Source organism: Mauremys reevesii, linkage group 13 (genome assembly GCF_016161935.1).
Source record: "Mauremys reevesii isolate NIE-2019 linkage group 13, ASM1616193v1, whole genome shotgun sequence".
In the NCBI taxonomy this organism is placed as follows: Eukaryota; Metazoa; Chordata; order Testudines; family Geoemydidae; genus Mauremys; species Mauremys reevesii.
The window spans coordinates 17,454,739-17,480,905 of NC_052635.1; the positions used below are offsets into that span (position 1 = coordinate 17,454,739).

Consider the following 26,167-nt stretch of genomic DNA (forward strand, 5'->3'; position numbering starts at 1 on the left):
TTCCAGGAAATAGGGTGAGGGATAAGAGGAGATTTAGGGCTTGTCCAGACATAAAGTGGAACCGAAGTAACTAACGGTGTGAAGTACAACTGATATGATTTCAGTATAGACTAGCCTTTGGGCAGGCCCCTCATTTCATTCCCACAACTCCCCTCTGCCTGGGTTGATTCATTCCTTGGTTAGAGCCCCATTTTCATACACAGTGTGTTGTGCCTTCCCACATATACGTTTTGTTTTCACATACACAAACCCTGCTCTGAAAACACACTTCCAAACAAATGCTCTTCTAGACCGTAGTACACACTATGTTAGTGGAGGTCTAGCAGTACAGGCCAGAGCTAGATACATTACGTGAAAGGTATAGGTAAAGGGTCTGAGCAGTCTTGTTCACATGAATTCATTCCATGCGTTGCAGCCACAAAATTGACCGGTTTGTATCTGGCTTGCAGTGCAACCCCCGATCTTTCCCTAAACCAAGGAACATCTGAGGTCTTGTCTGGACTAGGAAGAAGGTTTGAGTTTAGGTTGGTTTAGCTAGCATGGGCTAGCTAATCTTGATCTTAACTCAATCACTTTTCCTAGGCTGGAAAATGCCAAAAGGTAACTGTTGCATTCCCCCGCCACCCCCTTGTAACAACAGCTTCTCTTCAGGCTTTAGCATTTTTTCAAATCACATTTTAAATCTTTCAGCCTCTCTCGTGGGGCTGACTGAGCCTCAGAATTTTGCTTTCCAATCCGCATTCGGACATTTTGAATTGCCTATTGAAAAGATGACATGTTTTAGCCCAGATTTCTCTGTGAGAAAGATCAAGAGAATCCAAGCTTTGGGACAGTTGGTTTTTAGGAGGGCTAGCTAATGCAGCTCACTCTTTCAAGGAAAGCTAGTCCAGGGGTTCTGACAACAAATTTTTGGTGGCCTTAGAGTGTGGCCACCAACTCTTGCTGGTGGCCACTCTGACAATTTTTCCTAAAATACTTAATTAACTTTAGGAAAAACAAATAAATATGCACATACACATGTCCAAATCACTGTCATATGTTTATGTAGGGTTTTTAGGTTTTTTTTTTGCAGATTTAATAATAAAAATAGTATACAGTCATCTCTATTCTTTACTGGACCCAAACAGAATAGAAACAAATAAGTGAAATAAAAACTATTTCATTAGGATGGTGATGAAGCACTGTAATGAGTTACCTATGTAGGTGGAGGAATCTCCATCCTTAGAGGTTTTAAGTTGGGGTTGGTCTGGATGACCTCCTGATGTCTTCCAAACCTAATCTTCTATGATTCTAAGGTGCTTTGCATGTTCTTGACATTTTTGTTTCTTTTGCTTTTCTTTTGCCCTTGGCTGCAGGGCTCCAGTTTCGGGCTCACCTCCCACCCCATCGTTACTCCTGGCCCCCAAGCTGCCTCCCTACCCACCTCCCCATCCAGGATTTAATTTGTCCCCCAGCTTGCCAGGGCTGAGTAAGTCTGTTGTGAAAAATAATATTTGTATGTTTGTTAATATTGCTTTTCACTGCCTCCCAGCTAGCTAGCAAGTCTGCTGCTGTGAAAAGTAGTATTAACAAACACACAAATACCACTTTTTACAGAAATAGACTTACTAGTTAGCAAGTCTTTAAAAAAAAAAAAGCAATCAGAAAAGCAAAAGAAATAACAAAAAAGGCAAGAACGTGCAAAGCACCTTACAAAAAACCCTACATAAATAAATTCCTATGATTTGAATGTGGAGATGTGTGTATTTATTTGTTTTTCCTGAAATTAATTAAGTAATTTAGCAAAAATTGTCAGAGCGGCCACCAGCAAAAGTTGATGGCCTCACTCTGAGACCACTAAAAATTAGTTGTGAGAACCCGTGCTCTAGGGACTGGTTGGCAAAGTTATTATCCTCCTTTTCTAGAAGGTGTCATTTTTAAATGCAGCCTTATCTGAATGTGTGCTTTTCAATGTAAAAATCTGAATGTTTCTCTTTTCTTTCCTTATTCCTGCCCTTATCTGCAGTGCACGCAGTTGAGCGTAAGTGATGCTTGCTTCTTTCCTTTTCTATACTGTTCACTATGGAATTAATATAATTTCTGTTATGTGCTGTCTCCATAAATCCCTTGGGAAGGGCAGATAGAGCATTAGCTTAGGTTCTTAGCCTGGGATTTGTGAGTAGGTTTCAGGGGGCATGACCACTGACCCTTTCTTTGTCGCTAGAGTGGAGGGTGGATCTGTTCTATACTGGGACCCCCAGTTAGAAAAGGTTGAGAAGCTCTGGCCTGGATTACTTTAATAAGTCTGTAAGAGACAGTAGGTTGGTGGATGTGTTTAGTCTGGTGGACTAGCTGAGGGAGGTCTGATAACAGTTTGGAGAGGTAGAGTTAATAGATTTAAAGACCAGAAGGGATGATCATCTAGCCTGACCTCCTTCATACCACAAGCCAGAGAATGTGCCCCAGTGATTCCTGCATCCAGCCCACTAGCTTGTGACTGAGTTAGAGCAGATCAAGAGGGTTACAAACCATGGGTTTCATTTTCAGGTGTTAAGCAGAAGTTGATTTCTTCAGAGCTAAAAATCCAAACGTTGTTGCCTGCTTGAATGACCTGGCATTCTTAGATTAGACGCTCCATGGGGCAGGGACTGCCCTTTTGTTCTGTGCTTGTACAGTGCGTAGCACAGTGCGGGCCATGCCGAGTGTTCTGAGGTACTACAGTAATACAGATCAGTAATAATAATAACAACAACAACGGTGCTTTACTTGGCTTCTACATTTGTTTTGAAATAATCTTATTTACGGGCAGAGGTCTCCCGTGGGATTTTGGTGGTTGTGGGGGTGGATCTTATTGCTCTTCATAGGCAGGGTGGGAAGAATGAACCCTGCACCCTGGTTGTGGCAGCAGCCAGCCTTCAGTCAGTGGAAGGCTGCTCTCTGTGCTGGATCCCAGACATTCTGGAGGAGCCAGCAGCAAGGATGATCCAACCACCCTTTGTGCCTTCTAGTGAAGAAACGAAGGGAGGCTGAAGTCGAGAGTAGCAAGGGGTTGAAGCAATGGGGATGGTTATAATTGTGAAGGACAGTATGGTTTTGGAGGCAGGATGGGAGGGGCAGCCTGAGGCTCTCCCACCCCAAATACCCCATAGGCTGCCCATTGCCATCCCTTTGGTACCTTTGGCTAAAGTGTCCGCAGAATGTGTAGATTCCCTCCATCACATCACATAAACCACTAATCCTGCGGTACATTGTATTGATCTGCAATCTCCACTATAAATAATTTTTCTATTCACCTTTCATATAGTGTTATGTGTTAGTCACCTACGACATTTCATGTTAGCCTCAAAGTGCCTTACAGTAGAGTTCTAAATACGTGGTGAATAGGCTGTGTATTGGAAACACTTTAACTATAGCAATTGGGCATGCATATGTAATATTGTTCAACATGAAGAGGTATACTGTATGTATATATTATTGAGAAAGTAACATTACGATTTGGTGAGGTCTTGGATATGAGGAGGAGAAGGCAAGGGAGGGATCAAGGATGATACTAAGGTTACAAGCGTGGGTGATGGAAAGGAAGATGGTATTGCTGACAGGGTAAGGAGGAAAGAACAAGTGTTCCTTCATAGCCATGTGGAGTGTAAGGTGGTAGGACGACATCCAAGAGGATGGATTCAGGGGTCTGGGCTGGAGGTTAGAGGTGAACGATGGCTATGTCTGTGTTTGAGAAAGGAGAGCGTGTGTGAATTTTAAGTACTGATCAGAGGAATGATAGTGGAACACATGGGTTCTAATGGTATGGAGGAACAAAAGGAGAGGGCCAAGTATACTGGGCACAAACCTCATCAGTGAGAAGTGGATTCTCATCCTCTCATTGACAACTATTTACTCTGACAGTGGCTGGGTTAGAGCCTCTTTGTACCTTAGTTATTCCATCTGTAAAATGATTCATCGCTGAGTAGATGAAGCTGTGTATTCCACGTAGGTGTGTGCATGCCCGGAGCTGGAGAAATTTGCCTAGCAGTACCTATGGAGGGCTTAGTGGTCATAGCCCCTCCACTGGCTACATGAGGCAGCACCATTCTCACCATTTCTTCTTACCACCCGTGGCTGGACTCAGAGCTCTGTGTGGCTTTAACCTCACAACCTCTCAACTAGTTTAGTTTTTTCGCTTGTTGTGTATAGTTAGTAGTACGCTTAGTATGTCAGAAAACTTGCATTCCTAGTAGCGATAACATCTGCAAGGAGAGTCTACAAGTTGCAGGCTCTGATGGCAGAGCCACCTTATGCACAATTCTCCAAAGACAGAGTGACTTTATGACCGCATCCAAAATTGTTGTGTGAACTGGTTTCTCAGTTTCATTTGAACCAGGTGGTATATTTACCTCTGTTCTTTCCGAAGCCACATTCATCCCCAAAGGAGCAACGTCTTCATCCCTTAGATATTAGGCAATGTCTAGCCTTCTGTGTGGACAAGACTAAACTGTCTCGTGCTTCATCTCGTTTGTGTCATATGCAGATCGCATGAAGGGTAAAGTGGTCTCTTCACAGACAATTACAAATGTATAGCATCCTGCATCATAGAATCATAGATGATTAGAATTGGAAGAGACCTCAGGAGGTCATCCAGTCCAACCTCCCACTCAAAGCAGGACCAACACCAACTAAATCATCCCAGGCATGGCTTTGTCAAGCCGGGCCTTAAAAACCTCTAAGGAAGGAGATTCCACTACATCGCTAGGTAACCCATTCCAGTGCTTCACCACCCTCCTAGTGAAATAGTTTTTCCTAATATCCAACCTAGGTATCCCCCACTGCAACTTGAGACCACTGTTCCTTGTTCTGTCATCTGCCACCACTGAGAACAGCCTAGCTCCATCCTCTTTGAAACCCCACTCTTCTGCAGACTAAATAAGCTTAGTTCCCTCAGCCTCTCCTCATAAGTCATGTGCCCCTAATAATTTTTGTTGCCCTTGGCTGGACTCTCTCCAATTTGTCCACATCCTTTCTGTAGTGGGGGGCCCAAAACTGGACGTAGTGCTCCAGATGTGGCCTCACCCGTGCTGAATAAAGGGGAATAATCACTTCCCTTGATCTACTGGCAGTGTTCCTAATAATGCAGCCCAATGTGCCATTAGCCTTCTTGGCAACAAGGGCACACTCTTGACTCATATCCAACTTCTCATGCACTGTAATCCCCAGGTCCTTTTCTGCAGAACTGCCGCTTAGCCAGTCAGTCCCCAGCCTGTAGCAGTGCATGGGATTCTTCCATCCTAAGTGCAGGACTCTGTACTCGTCCTTGTTGAACCTCATCAGATTTTTTTGGCCCAATCCTCCAATTTGTCTAGGTCACTCTGGACCCTATCTCTACCCTCCAGCATATCTACCTCAGCCCCCAGTTTAGTGTCATCCACGAACTTGCTGAGGATGCAATCCATCCCATCATCCAGATCATTAATGAAAATGTGGAACAAAACCGATCCAATGACCGACCTGCCAACTAGATGTTGAGCCGTTGATCACTGCCCATTGAGCTTGATGATGTAGCCAGCTTTCTATCCACCTTATAGTCTATTCATCCAATCCATTCTTTTTTAACTTGCTGTCAAGGATACTGTGGGAGACCGTATCAAAAGCTTTGCTAAATTCAAGATATATCACGTCCATCACTTTCCCCATATCCACAGAGCCAGTTAGCTCATTACGGAAGGCAATCAGGTTGGTCAGGCATGACTTTCCCTTGAGGAATCCATGTTGACTGTTCCTGATCACCTTCCTCTCCTCCAAGTGCTTCAGAATGGATTCCTTGAGGACCTGCTCCATGATTTTTCTGGGGATTGAGGTGAGGCTGCAGTCTGTAGTTCTCCGGGTTCTCCTCCTTCCCTTTTTTACAGGTGGCACTATATTTGCCTTTTCCCAATCGTCCGGGACCTCCACGGATCGCCATGAGTTTTCAAAGATAATGGTCAATGGCTCTGCAATCACATCAGCCAAGTCCCTCAGCACCCTCAGATGCATTGCATCCGGCCCTATGGACTTGTGCATTTCCAGCTTTTCTAAATAGTCCTCAATCTCTTCTTTCACCACGAGGGCTGCTCACCTCCTCCCTATACTGTGCTGCCCAGTGCAGCAGTCTGGGAGCTGACCTTGTCTGTGAAGACCGAGGCAAAAAAAAGCATTGAGTACTTCAGCTTTTTCCACATCATTTGTCACTAGGTTGCCTGCCCCATTCAGTAAGGGTCCCACACTTTCCCTGACCACCTTCTTGTTGCTAACATACCTGTAGAAACCCTTCTTGTTAGTCTTAACATCCCTTGCTAGTTGCAACTCCAGTTGTGCTTTGGCCTTCCTGCTTACACCCCTACATGCTCAAGCGATATTTTTATACCCCTCCCTAATCATCTGTCCAAGTTTCTACTTCTTGACAGCTTCCTTTCTGTGTTGAAGCTCATTGAAGATTTCTTTGTTAAGCCAAGCTGGTCACCTGCCATATTTGCTATTTTTTCTGCACATCGGGATGGTTTGTTCCTGTGTTCTAAATAAGGCTTCTTTAAAATACAGTCAGTTCTCCTGGACTCCTTTCCCACTCAGATTAGCCCCTAGAGGATCCTGCCCATCAGTTCCCTGAGGGAGTCAAAGTCTGCTTTTCTGAAATCCAGGGTCTGTATTCTGCTGCTCTCCTTTCTTCCTTTTGTCAGGATCCTGAACTCGACCATCTCATGATCACTGCTGCCTGGGTTGCCACCCGCTTCTACTTCCCCTATCAATTCTTCCCTGTTTGTGAGCAACAGGTCAAGAGGAGCACGGCCCCTAGTTGGTTCCTCCAGCAGTTGCATCAGGAAGTTGCTCCCAACACTCTCCAAAAATTTCCCGGATTTTCGATGCACTGCTGTATTGCTCTCCCAGCAGATGTAAGGGTGATTGAAGTCCCCAGAAGAACCAGGGCCTGTGATCTGGTAACTTCTGTTAGTTGTCCGAAGAAGGCCTCGTCTACTTCATCCTCCTGGTCTGGTGGTCTATAGCAGATTCCCACCACGACATCACCCGTGTTGCTCTCATCTCTTAATTTAACCCAAAGACTCTCAACAAGCTTTTCTCCAGTTTCATACTGGAGCTCTGAGCAATCATACTGCTCTCTTGCATACAGTGCAACTCCTCCACCTTTTCTCCCCTGCCTGTCCTTCCTGAATAGTTTATACCCATCCATGACAGTGAGTCATGTGAGTCACCCCACCAATTCTCTGTTATTTCAGTCACATCATAGTTCCTTGACTGTGCCAGGACTTCCAGTTCTTCCTGCTTGTTTCCCAGGCTTCTTGCGTTCATATATAGGCACCTAAGATAATTAGCCGATTGCCCTGCTTTCTCAGTATGAATCAGGAGGCCTTCCCCATTGTACCCTCCTCCTTGTGTTTCCTTCCAGTATCCCACTTCCCCACTTATCTCAGGGCTTAGGTCTTCATCCCCCAGCGAGCTAGTTTAAAGCCCTCCTCACTAGGTTAGCAGGTATGCTCTGACTGCAAATATGCTCTTCCCTCTCTTCATTAGGTGGTTCCCATCTCTTCCTAGCAATTCTCCTTCCGGGAACAACATCCCGTGGTTGAAGAATCCAAAGCCCTCTCTCTGATACCACGTGCACAACCACACATTTACTTCCACAATTTGATGGTCCCTACCTGGGCCTGTATTGGTCTAGCTTAATCTTCCAGCCATTACATGATCTTACCCTTCTCTTTGTTAGACTCAAGGAGCTCAAACTATGCAGCTTATCCATATAAGGCAGCTTTTCTAATCCTTTAATGATTCTTGTGTCTCATTCTCTTTGAACATGCTCCAATTTATCAATATATCTTTTGAATTGTGGGCACCAGAATTGGACACACTATTCCAGTAGCAGTAGCACCAGTGCCAAATGTAAAGATAAAATAACCTCTATACTCCTTCTGGAGTATAAACACGGAATCACATTCGCTCTTTTGGCCACAATATCACACTGTGAGTTCATGTTCAGCTGATTATCCACCATGATTTCCAAATCTTTTTCAGAGTTACTGCTTCCCAGGAGAGACACCCCCATCCTGCAAGTATGATCTACGTTCTTTGTTCCTAGATGTATACATTTACATTTAGCCATATTAAAACGCATAATGTTTGTTTACGCCCAGTTTACCAAGCGATCCTGATCACTCTAAATCAGTGACCTGTCCTCTTCATTATTTATTACTCCCCCAATCACATCCGAAGAAGTGAGCTTTAGCTCACGAAAGCTCATGCTGAAATAAATTTGTTAGTCTCTAAGGTGCCACAAGTACTCCTGTTTTTTTTGCGGATACAGACTAACACGGCTGCTACTCTGAAACCCCAATTATTGTGTCATCTTCAAACTTTGTCAATGATGATTTTGTTTTCCTACAGGTGGCTAATAAAAGTGTTAAATAGTGTAGGGCCAGGAACTGATCCCTGTGGGACCCCACTGAACACACAACCGCTTGATGACGATTCCCCATTTACGATTACATTTTGAGATCTATTATCCATCTTTTAATCCATTTAATGTATGCCAGATGTCATTCTAGTGCTTTTAGTCCAAATGTCATGCAGCATCAAGTCAAATGCCTTACAGAATTATTAGCATATTAGATAAACATTATTACCATTATCATCCAAACTTGTAACCTCATAAAAAAAGATACCAAGTTAATTTGACAGGATCTATTTTCCATAAGCCAAAATTGATTTGCATTAATTACATTACCCTCCTTGAATTCATCATTAATCGAGTCCTGTATCAACCACTTTATTTTCTTGTCTCGGATTGGTTTCAGACTGACACACCCTAATTACCCTGGTTATCTCATTTACCCTTTTTAAAATTGGCACATTAGCTTTCTTCCATTCTTCTGGAACTTCCTCAGTTGCTCCAAGACTTATTGAAAGTAAACGTTAATGGTCCAGCTTACTCCTCGGCCTCTTTTAAAACTCTCGGATGTAAATTATCTGGACCTGCTGATTCAAAAATGTCTAACTTCAGTAGCTGCTGATTTAACATCTTTCACAGATACTAGTGGAATGGAAAGAGTGTTATCCCCATATAGTGAGACTATATCATCTGTTCTTCCCCCAAATACAGAACAGAAGTATTTATTGAACCCTTTTTCCTTTTCTGCATTATTCCTGATAATTCTACAATTTCCATCTAGTAATGGACCAATACCATTGCCAGGATTCTTTTTGTTTTTAATATATTTAAAAAACTCCTTGTTGTCCTTAGTCTGCTGTCCATAGATTTCTCCTTGTGTGCCTTTGCTTCCCTCATCAGTTTTCTGCAATTCCTAACTTCTGAATTATATTAATTGCTATTAATTTCCCCTTTCTTCCATTTGTTATATATTGTTTTTTAATTTTTATAGCTGCTTTGTAAATCCTGATGGATACACTTAATGAGAGATATTCAGGAATTTAGACATAAGCTGTACCCTCACTCTGCAACCGCAGCTTGTTAGCCTAAGAGGAGAAAGCTGAAGTTGGGCAAGTTTGCCCTTTCATGTGGGCAAAGGCATAAATGAAGTAGATCATGCTGTTTCTGGTTGAGCAGTGCTCCCAGTAATGTGGTGTCAAAGTGTGCTGGAAACCAGGAGAAACAGAGAGAGTAGGCTTGTATTCAAGGTCTGGCAATGATAAAATTAGTTCAGATCAAGTCAGATGCTGGTAACCACCCAAAGTCAGAACACAGACAGTCTACATAGATACTTCTTCTTTGAGTGCTGGTCCCTATGTGTCTTCCATACGTGGGTACACATGTGCGCCCTGTGCCTGAGTCCAGAAATTCTTACAAGCAGAATCTGTTGGCCCACACATGTGCAGGAGGTCTCCTTGTGTTCCCAACTGACACCTCGCCAGTTCCTTCTTACCACTGCACCTGAGTGGAATCCTGTCCTTTCTTCCTTCAGCTCCTTTGAAGAACCTGTAAATACATTTGTAAATAGTTTTAGTCTTCTTAGCTAGTTAAAATTTATAGTACAGTAGTATAGTTTGTATAGTAAGTTTTTCCTGGCTGGGGATTTCCTCCTTGGGTCTGGGACTGTGCTCAGAGTCCCAGGTTTCAAGAATTGTGTCTCTTGCCCTCACTCCTTCTGCATTAGCAACAACCATCAGCGCTGCCTCTACAGTCTGGGTGAGACACATATTTCTGCAAAGTGCAGTATTTCTTGTTTGTTCCCACCCAGAATTTGAGAAGCTTGTGAGTGTCGCTTGAGAAAACACTTGATGGAGGATTCTGTGAGGCCCCCATCCTATCTGGGCCAGGGAGACACCCCCCCTCCCCCCATCAGCCTCAATTGACCACCCCAGCCCCAAGTCCATCGAGGTTGGATGAGCCTTTATATGCAAACCTTAAGGAACGAGCTTTCCCGAAAAGCCCCCAGATTGGAGGGTAAAGCGTTTAGAAAGAAAAATCCACCAGTTCCATCGGTCACCCCAATCCCAAAATGTAAGGACCAACATCCACCAGTTCCATCCACAAGTGCGGGTCCAATTTGTCATTGGTACCACCTCATTTGACCAAAGACTGCTCTGTTTCCTGGGATGCACTAGTTCCATCAGACTTGACTGCCAGAACCCCCCAGACACCAAGATGTATCCCCCTCCCCTCCTCTCCAGCCTAGCCCTTGGGAGACATTACTACACTGGAGGAGGATACTACTTTGGTGTCCCAGGAGATATCTTACCGCCAGCCCTCTGACAGGAGAGGTCCAGTACCAATGGCCCCATTGCTACCAGAGGAGCGGTTTTCAGACTTGGATGAGTCAGATGTGTTGGCTGCTCCTGTGTCTCTGCAGTGAGAGTCGAGCCCTGACAGACATTTAAGGAGTTACACTTGCTATCCCTCCAGATATGAATTCCCCAGGGACCACTTGGGGTCCCCTGCAACCGTCTGACCCCCCTTTCTGGTCCCTACGGCAGACACCTGGGTCCTTCTTAGGAATCGTACTGTTGCTCTTCTCACCAACCAGATCCATCAGTGTAAGAGGAGGAAGGCATTGACCTGGATCTGCAGTTTGTGACAGGTATCTCTTCCTCGTCCCCAAATGAAGTAGTCACCCCTTCTTCTCTGTCTCTGCCAGACGACCATAGGTAGTACCAGGAGCTACTGCAAAGGGTTGCCAATGATCTCCAGATTCCACTGGAGAAAGTCCAGGACCCACAACATCAACTCCTGGATGTCCTACAACCTCAAGGACCAAATAAGGTAGCCCTCCTGGTTAATGAAGCCATTCTAGAACTGGCCAGACCCACCTACCCACCCACCTCTTCTCCCATCATTTTTGGGGGCCATCTCACACTGTTCACTCACAACTGGCAGCTGATTTTGCCAAACACTTGGGTCTTGGAGATTATCCATCAGGGATACTTCATAGAGTTCCTCTCCTTTCCTCCTCACAGACCCCCTTTGGGGACCATGAGGTGATTCTTCAGCAGGAAGCGGCATCCCTCCGACACTGACAGGCAATAGAACGCGTCTGACTTCAGTATCACCAGGGAGGGTTCTACTCCCCGTATTTCCTAGTCCCCAAAAAGAACAGATGGTGGAGACCATTCTGGACCTTTGGCAACTCAACTTATTTGTTCAAAAGTTGACATTCCAAATAATTATGGTGGCATCAATAATCTCCTCCTTTCAGGAGGAGATGTGGTTTGCAGCTCTTGACATTCACCCCACCAATTAGGAGAATAATGTGTTTTATGGTGGGCCAGGAACATTTCCAGTTTCGAATCCTCCCCTTTCAACTTGTTACAGCACTAAGAATATTCACAAAAAACTTCTCTGTGGTGGCAGCCAAGATCAGATGCCAAGGCTACTCAATTTTTCCATACTTGGATGACTGGAAAAGAGGAGACTAAGGGGGGATATGATAGAGGTATATAAAATCATGAGTGATGTGGAGAAAGTAGATAAGGAAAAGTTATTTACTTATTCCCATAATACAAGAACTAGGGGTCACCAAATGAAATTAATAGGCAGCAGGCTTAAAACAAATAAGAGCAACAAAGAATCCTGTGGCACCTTATAGACTAACAGACGTTTTGCAGCATGAGCTTTCGTGGGTGAATACCCACTTCTTCAGATGCAAGTGCACTTGCATCTGAAGAAGTGGGTATTCACCCACGAAAGCTCATGCTGCAAAACGTCTGTTAGTCTATAAGGTGCCACAGGATTCTTTGTTGCTTTTACAGATCCAGACTAACACGGCTACCCCTCTGATACTTAACAAATAAGAGGAAGTTCTTCTTCACACAGCGCACAGTCAACTCATGGAACTCCTTACCTGAGGAGGTTGTGAAGGCTAGGACTATAACAGCGTTTAAAAGAGAACTGGATAAATTCATGGAGGTTAAGTCCATTAATGGCTATTAGCCAGGATGGATAAGGAATGGTGTCTCTAGCCTCTGTTTGTCAGAGGGTGGAGATGGATGGCAGGAGAGAGATCACTTGATCATTACCTGTTAGGTTCACTCCCTCTGGGGCACCTGGCATTGGCCACTGTCAGTAGACAGGATACTGGGTTGGATGGACCTTTGGTCTGACCCAGTACGGCCGTTCTTATGACTGGCTCCTGGTAGGCCCCTCCCACCAGGAGGTTAGGTCGGTAACAGTTTCTCATGCAGCTCCTTGCAGCCCTACACATTTGCATAAACAGAGAAAAGTTCATTTTATCACCCACAAGGACAGTAACTTTATTGGAGTGACATTGGCGTGAGAGTTCTCCGCCCCCACACAAAGATTTCAAATAATGAGCAACTTGTTTGCACAAATTACCCCCAGACTGCAAACTACAGTCTTGATGCACCTTTCACTTCTAGGCCATATGGCCAGATGCACCTATGTGACACCATTCACCGGGCTTCATCTGTGATGTCTGCAGCCCTGGATCCACTCAGTCTCCTTACCAGACAAGGATCACGTCAACTCCAAGGTGGCTATTACCACCAGTGTTATTGACTCCTTCTCCTTTTGGTCGATCCCAGAAAAGGTGAGAGTGGGCGTCCCTTCAGTACTCCAATTCCCCAATGCCACCATTGTGACAGATGCCTCCCTCCTGGGGTAGGGTGCCCACCTGAACAATCACACTGCTTGGGGTACCTGGACCCCACGGGAGGCCAGACTACACAATCAACATACTAGAACTGAAAGCAGTCTGCCTTGTATGCAAAGCCTTCCTCCAACTCAAATGCTCACTCCACATCCAAGTGATGTTGGACAATATCACTACCGTGGTTTACATAAACAAACAGGGTGGAGCGACATCTCTTCCTGGAAGCTGTCAGGCTCTGGAACTGGTGCATCAGAAACAGCATCACAATCCAGGCCACTTACCTCCTAGGTATTGAGAACTCCTTAGCAGACAACCTAAGCAGGCACTTCTCAGCAGACCACAAGTGGGAGATCCACGAGTCCGTCCTGACTGAAATATTCACACAATGGGCTACACCTCAATAGGACCTCTTTGTGTCCCAAACAAACAGAAAACTTCCCCTGTATTGCTCCAAAGGTGCCATGGGCTGCTCATTATCCTGGACAAACAACCTCAGATATGCTTTTCCTCTTCCCCTGCTTCCGCAGGTCATAAGAAAGGTATTTCACAACAGAGCCATTGTCATTTTTCTAGCACCCAACTGCACAGATAGTTTTGGTTAACAGCGCTCCTGACCATGTCTGCCTTTTTCCCTCCTCCTTGCCTCCTACCCCCAACCAAGATTTGCCCCTCCCCAGATCTCCTAACTCAGGAGAGGGCAGAATCAAACACCCCAGTCTGGGCTCACTCCACCTCTCAGCCTGGTGTTTGGATGGGCATCAGAAATAGAGCATTTCTGCTCAGCTCCTGTTCAAGCTGTTCTTACCCAGAGTAGGAATGATTCAACTGGAACCTGCTACCTGGCCAAACAGCGGCTTTTCTCTGCCTGGGCACAGCACAATCAACATTCTCCAATTACTGCAAGTATTCCAGTCATCTTAGATTATCTCTTGTCCTTAAAAGGCTCGGGTCTCTCCATTAGTTCGTTGTAGGTCCACCTTGCAGCAATTAGTGCCTGCCTCCCTCCGGTAGACAGATGTTCTGTTTTCAGACACCCAACTACAGTATGGTTTATGATCAAACCTACACCTATATGGGACCTTAATGTCATTCTGTTGACACTCACCAGACCACCATTTGAACCCTTAGTGACATGCTGCATGTCTCACCTGTCCATGAAGGTTGCATTTCTGGTGGCTATCATTTTGGCCAAAAGGGTCAGCAAGCTGGGTGCCATCATGGCAGACCTTCCTTGTACGTTTTTTTCACAAGGAGACGGTTTCTCTTCACTTACATCCTAAATTTCTCCCCAGAGTTGTTTCTGAATTCCACATCAACCAAAGTATCTCCTTAATTGCCTTTTATCTGAAGCCCCATGCTTCTTCTGAAGAGACTTAACTCTCTTGACATCTGGCTTGCCCTGGTGTTCTGTGTGTAGAGAATCAAACCAGTCAGAAAGTCACCAAGACTTTTTATCACCATAGCAGAAAGATCACATGGGCAATCTGTATGCTCTCAAAGGATTTCTAAGTGGGTTTTGGGATACCTTCTACAGTGCTACAGGTTAGCACACATCCCTCCCCTTGGAGGTGTCATGGCTCACTCCACAAGAGCGAAAGCCGCTTCCACAGCATCCCTGCAGGAGGTCCTGATACAGTGCATTTGCAGGTGGCCACCTAGAGCTCCATCCATTCACTATACGCTACACGATGCAGCAGTGTGATTGGCATCTTTGCTGCCGGGTTCCTCGCACCCACCTCCAGTGTGAGCGTTGCTTACGAGTTACCCATGTATGGAATATACATAGGGACCAGCACTTGAAGAAGTAGTGGAGGTTACTTACTGTAACTGGAGGCTCTTTGAGATGGGTGGTCCCTATATGTATTTCACTACCCGCCCTTTATCCTCTCTGCTTTGGATCTTGTTGGATTTGTGGTAAGAAGAAGAACTGGATAGGCATCAGCCCACACTGGCGCTTATACCCTCAGTCAAGAAAATTATGAGACCTACTGAGCATGTGCAGGCCAATAGACACTGCTTGTAAGATTTTCCAGACTTGGGTTCATGGTGCGCATGCATACCCAAATGCAGAATACAGATAGGGACCACACATCTCAAAGAACTTCCAGTTACAGTAAATAACCTCTGCTTTTTTCCCGTTTGCAGTGGGGAAGGACAGATGAGGGCTAGCTGCTACTGGGATGTAGACAATCTGTTTGGATGCTTCATTTGGTGGTTTTTACAGTTCTGTAGGAAAATGCTCTGTTCAGTCACTCATGTAAAATGTGTATGAATATTATTCTGCCTTCACATTCTATGACAGTCTGAGAAGCTAAGCAAGGACCAGAGTTGGAGCTCAGCAAGTGAGCACGAACACCAGTGGAGCTCTCCTAGCCAACCTACAAACCCTGCATGTTTACTTCCTAAAGGCCATGGGCAGATAGTCTGATGATGACTGACGTGTCATTTAAATAAGCCCCCTAGTTCAACTAACTTTCCATCCCTTCTTCTGGAGGTAATTAGTTAATGTTGGAAGGGGGAATTTGGAAGGGGGAATTTCAGTGTCGTTTTATCTGTCCGATGCCCTACTGCAGAGGGGAGAAATCCAGGGTGTTTTCTTAATACTTTAGATGGCAATAGATGTGATGGGAGCTCCCTTCTGAGACAAATAAATGTCCTTTGTTCCATGGTCTGGATTATTTTAACATGCTGTTTCTCTATTGCAGTTCATGATTTACAGAGCTTTGGACTTGATAACGTAAGTGTTGCAAGAGCATGCATGTTGACATGATGGAAAACATTCTTTAAAAAGACCGGATTTCTCCTTTCTTCTTAACTTCTAGCTCTTCTCTGACATTCTTTTTTCCCTTGCCGCGTGTCTAACAGCCATATAAGCACAGAATCCCACTGTGCCCCCAGTTGCACTGAGTTGGCTCTTCTTTGCCCTGCACCAGGAGGGAAGAGCCACCTGTGCCTCAGAACCTCTCCCCAGAGGGAAGCTTCCATGGTGGGAAGGGTGGGGGGAGTTGCCTGCACCTTGGAATCTCAGTGGGTAGGAACATTGAAATTTCCCATGGGAGGGGGAGAGGAGATGCCTATCCCTTAGAGTCTCTCACCAAAGAAAGTTGTTCATATTCTGCAAACCCCAGGGCCCTCATCCTGCCCCTGGGTAGATGCTGTGCCAGCTGTTTGAGTGTGTCAGTGTTTCTGTTTCAGATCAATATGACGCACTATATCAAACGTCTCTCATTTGGGAGGGATTATCCAGGCCTCGTCAACCCTCTGGATGGGACAGACATCACTGCACAGCAAGGTACAGCCATGTGCAGGAGAATCTCTTTCTAAACTTTTGTATCAAATAAGTGTTTCAGAACAACCTAAAGAGCTACAGCACAGCCAAGGCAACTGGGACAGGCTGCAGGGAGAACCCTGTTGGTGCTGCCTAATGGGCAAGCCTTCCTGCCCTAGCAAAAATGACACATCTGCTCTCCCTGACATTTGCTCACTCATTGCCCACTTGGGGGTGGGGCAAATTGGCCTACATAAATGAGTGTCTTTTTCTGGCATAGCATAGGCCACTTTAAAGCACCCCAGTTTCTCTCTCACTCCTGTCCTCCAAATTCCTCCTGCCGTGTGCACCTCCTTACAGTCCTCTATGCTCTCAAACACACCCACCAGTTTCCTCTTCCCTCCAACAGCCCGTACGCACTCCCCTGCCCACACGCATGCACACAGTTCCCCCTCCCTCCTGCCCTCTCTGGTGAGTAGATCAGGTGCAGTGAGTAGCTTTAGTAATTTTTGCCATTATTTCTGATAAATGAAAGTTCTCCTTCAGAGAAATACCCAAAGAATTGTCGTCTTTCAAAATGACTGCCATCTCCTATTGTTCTCAAGGGGACTGAGGTTACAGGCTGACTTCAGTTAAGATGCCTTCTTTCAAACTGGCCAGCACCTTCCATTGCTCCCAAAGTGAAACTAACAGCGAAAGTAAGCAGCTCTTATTAGGCCTTGTCTGCACAGGAAAGTTACCCAAGTTACACCATTATAATTCTACTAGTATAACTCCTCATCTGGACACTTGTATTCCACCCTAAAGAGTACCTTTTGTGATTTAGCAATAACCCCTTCCTGTGCAGCATAAACTAACCTGAAAAACACACTTGTATACCAGAATAAGAGAGTCCAAAATTTACAGGTATTTATTTATACCTGTAAATAGTATCAGTTTAAATTCTCATCTTAAGTCATTCAAAAAAATATTTCCGGTGTAAACAAGGCCTCAGATGGCTGTGTGTGTGTCAGAATGTGAAAAGGAACACTCAGCCCCATTGAACTGGAGGCAGATAAATTCCCTTCTCAAAATGGCTACCTGAGGGCAGTGTGTAGCTTCTGTCTTATTGAGAACAGTTGGATATGGCAGCCATTTTGAAAGAGGGCAGTTTGTAATGGACTTCTCTGTAATAGAACATTATTCGTCAGCCTCTCCTGAAGGAGAAATTCTCAGTTACAGCCCACCATGAACCACAGGTAGCTTGATGGGGCATGTGACTAAAAGCTGTAGGGAGGACTAGAAGAGCCCTCTACTCTTTCCATCTTCCTTGCAGAATAGCTGCCTTCAGTCTTACTGATTCCTGAGAACTTTGCCATTCACTCTCTGAGACAAAGCTTGGAAAGTTTCAGCCCCAAAGGTGAATTTTCTAAACTAGCTCTGGCCTCCGTCAGAGGGGAAGGTCCCTTGAGAATCCCTCTGTGGCAAAAGACCACGGTCGATGGCCTGGTGGTAGGGATTTATTTGTATTGTATTTCAAGCACCAATTCTTTGCTCTAGGTGCCTTTGACCAAAATTAAAATATGCCCTGTAAACATTTTAAAAGAAACATGTGCAATAGTCCCTTCACCCTTTAGAGATTCATCTTATCTCACCATTGCCTCAGAGAGATCTGTTCCCTTCCCTCAATCTAACCCTCACCCCAAATGCCTGGGGAAAAGAGTGAGCATGGTATCCAGGAGGGTAGCAGACCTGCGCTGTTGCAAACCATGGCTAGTATCTTCTGTGGAAAATGCTCTCCCAGCAAGCCCATCTGTCTAAACTAAGGGGCCTCTAAATTAAGCTGTGATGGCATGGGGAGAGAGATCTCCTCTCAGGTAGACAAGTTCCTAACTAGTTAGAGAAGATCAGCATATTTTAACTTAGCTGCAGGTTTCTACTAACATCCTCGACTATAGCTATTCTGTGTGCCATGGCTATGTCATGGCCATGCAGCGTGGCTCTACAGCATGGCTTGGCAATGCTTTTTTGTGTCTATTTTGTGTGCTGTGGTTATTCCACATTATATATACTATGACTAGTCAGAGTTCTCCCAGCCTGTAACACATCTAGGTAGTTCATCATGATGTCTGTCTTCTGCTGTCTGTTGTTGCTGTAGAAAGTATCTGCATTAGCACTTAAAAGAAAGATTTATTAATAAGTGTCAATGAAATTCAGGATGGGCACATCTCTGTCTTTTCTGGTTATTCACTATGTCTCTTTGTCGTCTGCTGCTAGCTTCTATGATGTTTCAGTACTTCGTCAAAGTGGTCCCTACAGTCTATATGAAAGTCGATGGTGAGGTAAGCACTGTTTTTTTTTTCTCTGTACACACATTGGGGATGCTGGTCTCCTTCTGCAGGCCTAACCCCAGAAACACTCCTGTGTTTATATGCTTCTGTGCTTTATTAATTTTGTTTGTATCTTTGAATGTGTAAAGCCTTCTCAAACTGTGATTGGTGGAGCACTTGCTGGAGGGCACTTGTTTGCTCTTCCTTCTGACTATCCATTTATGTCCCACTTGTCAATGGGGTATCTGCTTCCAGCTGCTTCTGTGGGGCTTGGGTGTCCATGGCGAAAAAGGTTGGATGCCCGTAAAAGCAGCTGGAAACAAGAAGGAGCTAGCCTAATCATTTCCATTATGTGGTACTGCTGCGGCTACATAAAGGGAGGAGAGTGTGGGCATGGAAATTGGAGCTGCCCCCATGCTCCAGCTCCACCAGCAAGACTAGAGGTGCCAATGGCATGGAGCCACATGAGTTGTAGCAGGATGACTGGAATGTGGGGTGGGGGTGAGGAACCTGGTACCATGTCCAGTGGAAAAGATGACGACCTTGCAGGAAAGTAGGTTCAGGTGAAGAGGTCTGAGCAGCAAGACAGCATGTGTAAGGGAGAATGGGACCAAGTGGCAGAGAATCATGTGAAGGAGTAGGGGGGGAGAGAGGAGCAGGACACACAGGAGTGGGAGATGGAGTGATGAGCAGAAGGAGACAGTAGGAGTCACTCCTTTAAAGAAGGAACAGTTAAAACGACCTGTATAATTTGCTGTAATCATATTTCCATATAAGCAGTTGTTATTAGCTTTCATATGATACTCAGACAGATATTATTGCAGTAGCGTGTAAATACCACAAGAATATTGTGCAATAATTAATGGGATCGAAGTGAGGAGGGAGGGAATCCATGAGATGAGGCCAGTTGAGTGAGATGCGGTCCTCCCTGTGAAAAGACTTTTAAGAGCCCCTGGCATACCCCTAAAGCATTCTATAGCCAATTTACAAGGGAACCAAGTAAAATGCAGTGTATTCCCACAGAAATGAAAGCTTACAGCATAGGGGGTTATTTGAAGGCTGCAGACCTTGTCAGGCCTCAAGTGGCCTCTCTGGACACAGTCCTCTGCCCTTTAAAACAGTAGACCTTGCCAGATGCCAAACTGAGTGTTATTGTGATTGTGGCAGGGAGTCCCAGATGTGTGTGGCCTGGTTCTTAATTTAGATATCTCCCATACTCCAGTGCCTGCTGCACTTTATTCAACAGGCCATTGTTCTCTGGTTGAATAAACCTAATCTTGTTTTCTTGTCACTTTGATTAAAGCAGGCCCCACCATCAACTTCTTCTTTCAGTGTTACATGCCCTCCTCCCAGCTTCACTTGTGTTCACAGGAGATATGAAATGGCAGGGCCAAGGCTTTGGAATTAGGGGGCAAGGAAGTCATGCAGAGAATCACGCCCGAGTCACATGACTGATCAGAAATGAACTTCATATGGTAACTGCATCATTTGTTTTCACAACATCATATAAACAAATGGTGCAGCCTCATCTGGATACCATGTGCAGTCCTGGTTACCCCATCTCACACAGAGTATTGCACAATTAGATAAGAATGATTTGGAGCCTGGAAAAACTCTTCCTATGAAGAGAGATTGGAAAGAGTGTTTCCCTGGGAAAGATGATGTATAACAGGGGACAAGATACATAGTCTAGGAAAGTTGGCTCAGGAGCTTCTGTTCTCTGTGTCTGATAACACAAGAACAAAGGGACATCCAATGAAATTTAAAAATGGGAAATTCCGAACTGATCAAAGGGAAGACTTTTTCACACAATGAGTAATTAGACGGAGGAACATGTTGCACAGGAAGTTGTTGAGGTCAAGAACGTGGCAAGATTCAGAAAGGGATTATGTCTACATTTATGTGGATACCAAGAATATCCAGGGTTAGAATAATTAATGCTAGCAAAAAGTTCGGAAGAGGTACTGAGCCTTAGTGTGAAGTTATGGGGTTCACCCAGGCCAGTAAGGGGTTTCTGTCCTGTATCCTTGGCTGTCTTGTGGCTATGAAGCTTTGATCCAGAGCTCTGACCCAAGCAGCCTGCCAGCAGTCCACAAACGTCATCCTGGCTCTGTCCAACCTGGTTACTCCTTGCTGTGCCAAGGCGCTCTGAACAGAGGAGGTTGAGCATCAAGTTTAGGAGCCAGCGCCTGATAGATCTTGACATATGGTCCCAGATGAGAGTCGAAGATGCTGTTGCTGCCTTGGAGGCAGCTTTAAAGATTCACGGATTTTTTTTATTTTATTTTTTTAAGGCTAGAGGGGCCATAATGGTCATATAATCTGACCTTGTGCGTAGCATGGATCATAGAATTTCACCCCATGATTCCTGCGTCAATCCCATAACTTGTAGCTGAGCTAGAATGTATATTTTAGAAAGATATTCAGTCTTGATTTAAAGACTGCAAGTGATGGAGAATCTACCACATCCTTTGGTAAGTTTTTCCAGTGGTTAATTCCCCCCACTGCGCCTTATATCCAGTTGAATTTGTCTAGCTTCAGCTTCTAGCCTTTGGATCTTGTTGCCTTTGTCTGCTAGACTGAAGAGCCCTGTGCAATCAGAATTCTGCCTGTGTAGGTACTTATAGACCCATGATCAAGCCCCTCTTAACTTTACCCTTTATAAGCTAAATAGATTGAGCTTCTCACAATCTCTTACTGTAAGGTGAGTTTTCTGGACCTTGAATCATTCTTATAGCTCTTTTCTGAACACTTTCCAGTTTAAGATCCTTTTTGAAGAGTGGACACACCCTTCTCCTACTTGAAATCCCATTGTACAGGTGATTGGGATTGAGCTGGATGACATTGAGGCTCCCTGGATCAATCCCTAAATCCGTATGGAGAGGGGACACAGGAAGCTTTTATGTAAAACTAATGTGATCCCAGGAGCTTCCGCAGTGATGAGCCAGAGAGCAGCTGTCTCCTACTCCATCTCCTGTTGAGGCAAGGTGGTGTCTCATCCATTTAGTGGGAGCTTGGTACAACCAACTCAAATACCGAGACCTGGAGGGTGTTGGGGAGTCATTCTGTAGCATTGTTCCCTGCTTTGGATGGGAAGATAGACAGTGCTTTAGTGAAAGCTATGCCCCTGGGCCTACGAGGGAGGTTGGGTCAAAGCTAACTTAGGCTTACCCTTTCGGGATTTCTCCTTTTGAAGCCCTGCAGCCTGGGCTCATGCTGAACTTACTGGATTCTCTGAGAAACGATTGGAAACATTTCCCATAATGGTTCAGTACACAGGCTGCATTCTGCAAACATCGCCACACAGCATGCCAACCTCTATGCAGAGGAAGCAGTGAATACTTCTTATATGATAGCCATCTTTCTGCCATGTAGATGTTGCATGAAAGCACCTGATGTGTCAAGATAGAGGATGACATTTGCTCAGGGAACGAGGAAAGAAACACTCGAGGCAAGTCGCTCCAAAGTTCGGAGATCTCCAGAGTGCGCTAGGAAAGAACTGAGGCCTTGAGAGAGCAACAAGACTTTGAAATGCTGATGCTCTGAAGCAAGAGTACCAGAGCACTAAGTACAAAGATTCAGGCCACAGAACCAAGGTTCCTCCAGAGCCTCCGAAGGCTGGAGGAACTATCAGCCGTCAGGGAGCCAAAAGGTCACCAGAATAAAAATACCAAAGACTGGAGGGCAAGGAGGAGCATTAGGGGAGGGTTGAGAAGTGCTGGAAAAGTGGCTGCAGGCACCTCTCAAGGAGGAACTGTCTGGAAGGTTCCAAAGATGATGATGGGGGGTGGGGAGGACTTTTGCTCCTACCCACGATCACCACCATTAGGGACCAAAAATCGTCTGCAGTGAAGATAGGGTTAGGTCTGGGAGTGTCCCCCCAGCATCCTCTAGGGGTAGGGTGGCCTTCAGCAGAGGCTCCAAAGTGCAGTCTACACTACTTAGTCTTTTAGTTACTTTACAAATTAAACACAATTTTCCATATTTATTTCCTGCTAGGTGGTGAGGACTAACCAGTTTTCAGTTACCCGGCATGAGAAAATCGCCAATGGGCTAATAGGAGATCAGGGCCTCCCTGGTGTATTTGTGCTCTATGAGCTTTCTCCCATGATGGTGAAACTGACAGAGAAACACAGGTAAGGGGGTGTTTCTATTCACTTCATTCACCCTGCTTGGAAGGATGAGGCCAGTTCTTATACAACCTGAACCTCTCCAGAGTTTATAATATGGCCTATAGTGACAGTAACACAATGTATGTGAGATCTGTGTTTTGTGATGTTTTCAGTAGTGTGTCTATGTATTTTATTGTAGGCAGCTATATTGGGGGTGACACACATAGTGACACAGTGAAACACCAAATATTTCTAACCAGTAGTCAACAAATAAAACACAGTTAAAGGGTACGAAAGTGTATTGTTTAACGTAGCCATGTTTTAAATCAGTGTTCTGATGAAAGGAGAATTCACAGCATTTCTGTTACGATAGGATGGTACTGATGGATGGATTAAAGTTGCCATCAAATAAACTTTCTGGCAACATCCCCCTGCAGTTAATTCTTTTTTTGTTTAGAATATTAACAGATGTGCTCACAGGATACAGCATATTGCACTGTGTGTTACCAGTTTTGGAAAGTGAGCTTTTGTGATGCTGTGTCGCAGCAGAATCCCATTTATCTTTGTGCAATGGTGGAAGTACAGCAGAAAAGAGTAAAGACATTCATATTTGGGGTGGAGGGGGGTGTTAGTCTCAAACACAACCATGTTAATGCTACATGAAGATTGTGAAGTTAATCAGATAGAATTCAGCAAACTGAAAAGCTGAGGTTCCTATTTTAGCTGCACACACAGGATGTCGTAGTTTCTGTTCCTATTTCTCTTATGTTGTACATTAATTACATGTTTCAGAGTAGCAGCCGTGTTAGTCTGTATCTGCAAAAAAAACAGGAGTACTTGTGGCACCTTAAAGACTAACAGATTTATTTAAGCATGAGCTTTCGTGAGCTACAGCTCACTTCTTCAGATGCATAGAATGGAACACACAGACAGGGGATATTTATACATACAGAGAACATGAAAAGGTGGAAGTATGCATACCAACAGGCAGAGTCTAATCAATTGAGATGAGCTGTCGTTAGCAGGAGGAAAAAAACTTTTTGAAGTGATAATTAAGATGGCCCATAGAAGGTGTGAGGAGAACTTAACATAGGGAAATAGATTTGTTAGTCTTTAAGGTGCCACAAGTACTCCTATTAATTACATGTATTACTCTTTGTTAAATATATACCCTTAGCCTGAATGAGGGTGGCAGAACCTGACCAGTAGCTGGACAGATTGAATTTGGGGATTTCATTTTTCTTCACCATTAAATTCTTCCTTTTTGTTTTGTTTAAGCTCTCTATCTCTAACTTGCAAGTGATCTGTCTAGGTATCGATCTGTCATCATGGCACCTGAGCTCATGGAGATTATTCAACCTGTTTTCCTCTCTCTAGGCCCTTTACACACTTCCTCACAGGAGTCTGTGCCATTGTTGGAGGAGTATTTACAGGTATCAGAGCTTTTAGTTTCATTTTTTTCTAAAATGTGCAGGCTTGTCACCCTGCTCATACTAGGACTGAAATATGGATTGAAGCTCTTTTGGGCAGAGATTAGGGCTTTCTTTGCCTTCCTTGAGGTGCCACACGCCCTTTGGAGCTATAAATTATCATTAGAATGAAAGTTCATTTATTTACAAAGATCCAGTTCACAATAGAAGTATAAATACAATAATATCTAATTTCAGCATAAGTGGCAGTACGAAAAGAAGCTAATTTTACACCGAATTTCCATTTGAAACAGTAACAAAGTTGAAGAAATATTACAGAATCTCTGTTGTTACTATAAATTTGAGTCATATTTGTCTAGAAAATGCGTCTGACCAGGGAAACGCTTTCCAGAAGCCGTTCCTTTTGTCAAATGAATCAGTCTTGTTCTAAGCAGGGTGGTTGAGGTTTTCAGGATATGCAGATAGGTTTGGAAATAAATATGCACAATGAAACACGTAGGGGTAGGGGCCCATCTGTCGAAAGGAAACGTCTTGTCCTTTTGCTTTGGAATCTGGCCCCTTACGTTCTGTGAGAATAGTTTAATCTCTTGTCTTTTGGGTACCATTCTGTTCTTCAGCGCATGCATCACTTACCTTGGTGAGAATGGTCTTTGTCCCGAGAAGCATAATCACATCTGTGTCTCCTCTCCATCAGAGGAGATCAGGGTCTCCACAATCTCCCAGGGAGCTGCAAGGGTCCTGTTCTCTGTGCTTAAAGCTGGAACTTCGCCCCTGGGTTCTGTGTTTGTCCCATGCAATAAAGCATTTTCTTCTCTGTTTTGAATGTCTGGGCCGATCCTTCTCTGTTCTTCTTTCAGTGGCAGGACTCATTGATTCCTTGATCTATCACTCTGCTCGTGCCATTCAGAAGAAAATAGAGCTTGGGAAGACGACGTAGATATGAAATTGCTGCAGCCCATGAAGAATGCAGAGAGGAACTAAACAAATCCTTCAAGACACAAGTGACCCCCTGAGTGCGCAAAGAGAAGATACTTGGGATTACCAGACACCCCCACTCATCCTTCCGTCACTATCTCTTTGTGCTTTGTTTGGCATTGATTTATGGATAGGACAGCTCAATCCTTGTTCCTGTGAGGATTTCTCATTAGCCATCTTGTCAGGCTGTGCAGACCCTCCTGTGGGCAGCCTTTCGTGCCCATCGCTGTTGAATTGCTCCTGAGGCTGTTGCAGGAGGAGCAGCATCCTGTCATGAGATGCTGAATGGATTAAAGTTGCCATCAAATAAACTTTCTGGCAACGCCACCCAGCAGTTATTTCCTTTTTGTTCAGAATATTTACAAATGTGCTCACTGGATACTGCATCAGACATCTGTCAAAACGTGCTGACCCCTCCTGTCTTTCCCTGCCAAATCTCTCAGGCAATAAGGTGTAAGACCTAGCACACGAGACATGGTTACAAGGTGATAAATCTCTGCCTAGGGACACCTTAAAACTCCAGCAGTAGGGATGCTCAAAACTGTTCTTTCAATGCAAGAAAAATGATCTGTGCTAGTAAGGAACCAATCTTGGCTGTTTTTAAAAATGTTTAGTCAGCTTTTTAAATTGAATCGTATTTTCATGCCCCATATCCTTACCTTTTGTAATAAAAATATATCATCTGTGGATTTTAGTAAAGCATTTGGTAGAGTGACTCAATGTAACTAATTAATTTATTAAAATTGGTGAATTAACTTTGATCCCATAGTGGTACGTGAATCAAAAACTGTCTGAAGGACCACAGAGGCAGTGATGAATGGCAAAGTGTGCAGGCAGGATGGCATGGTTAGATCTGTTCTCATTTACGTTAGTGATTGGCCAAACTGCATGTTAGCAAAGCTAGCAGATGATACCAAAGCTGAATCTGACTCGGACAAACTGTACATCAAGATGGAGTAATGTTTGTGAGCGTATAGCAGGAAATTAGTGTAAATTA

The 26,167-nt window shown here is 44.5% G+C and overlaps 1 protein-coding gene across 3 annotated transcripts in view; it reads left to right on the top strand.

Annotated features, from left to right (window-relative positions):
* Positions 1-25,931, top strand: part of ERGIC3 (ERGIC and golgi 3) — a 54,393-nt gene extending 28,462 nt beyond the window's left edge. The window contains exons 8-14 of one of the 3 annotated variants that reach the window (XM_039498244.1): positions 2,006-2,020; positions 15,782-15,813; positions 16,272-16,368; positions 18,601-18,665; positions 22,653-22,789; positions 24,143-24,198; positions 25,053-25,931. In XM_039498244.1, coding sequence (XP_039354178.1) covers positions 2,006-2,020; positions 15,782-15,813; positions 16,272-16,368; positions 18,601-18,665; positions 22,653-22,789; positions 24,143-24,198; positions 25,053-25,132 — 482 coding nt within the window. In that variant the 3' untranslated portion in view covers positions 25,133-25,931. The remainder of the gene's footprint in view (positions 1-2,005; positions 2,021-15,781; positions 15,814-16,271; positions 16,369-18,600; positions 18,666-22,652; positions 22,790-24,142; positions 24,199-25,052) is intronic. The other 2 variants (XM_039498245.1, XM_039498246.1) reach the window with 2 other exon arrangements.
* Positions 25,932-26,167: the final 236 nt, after the last annotated feature.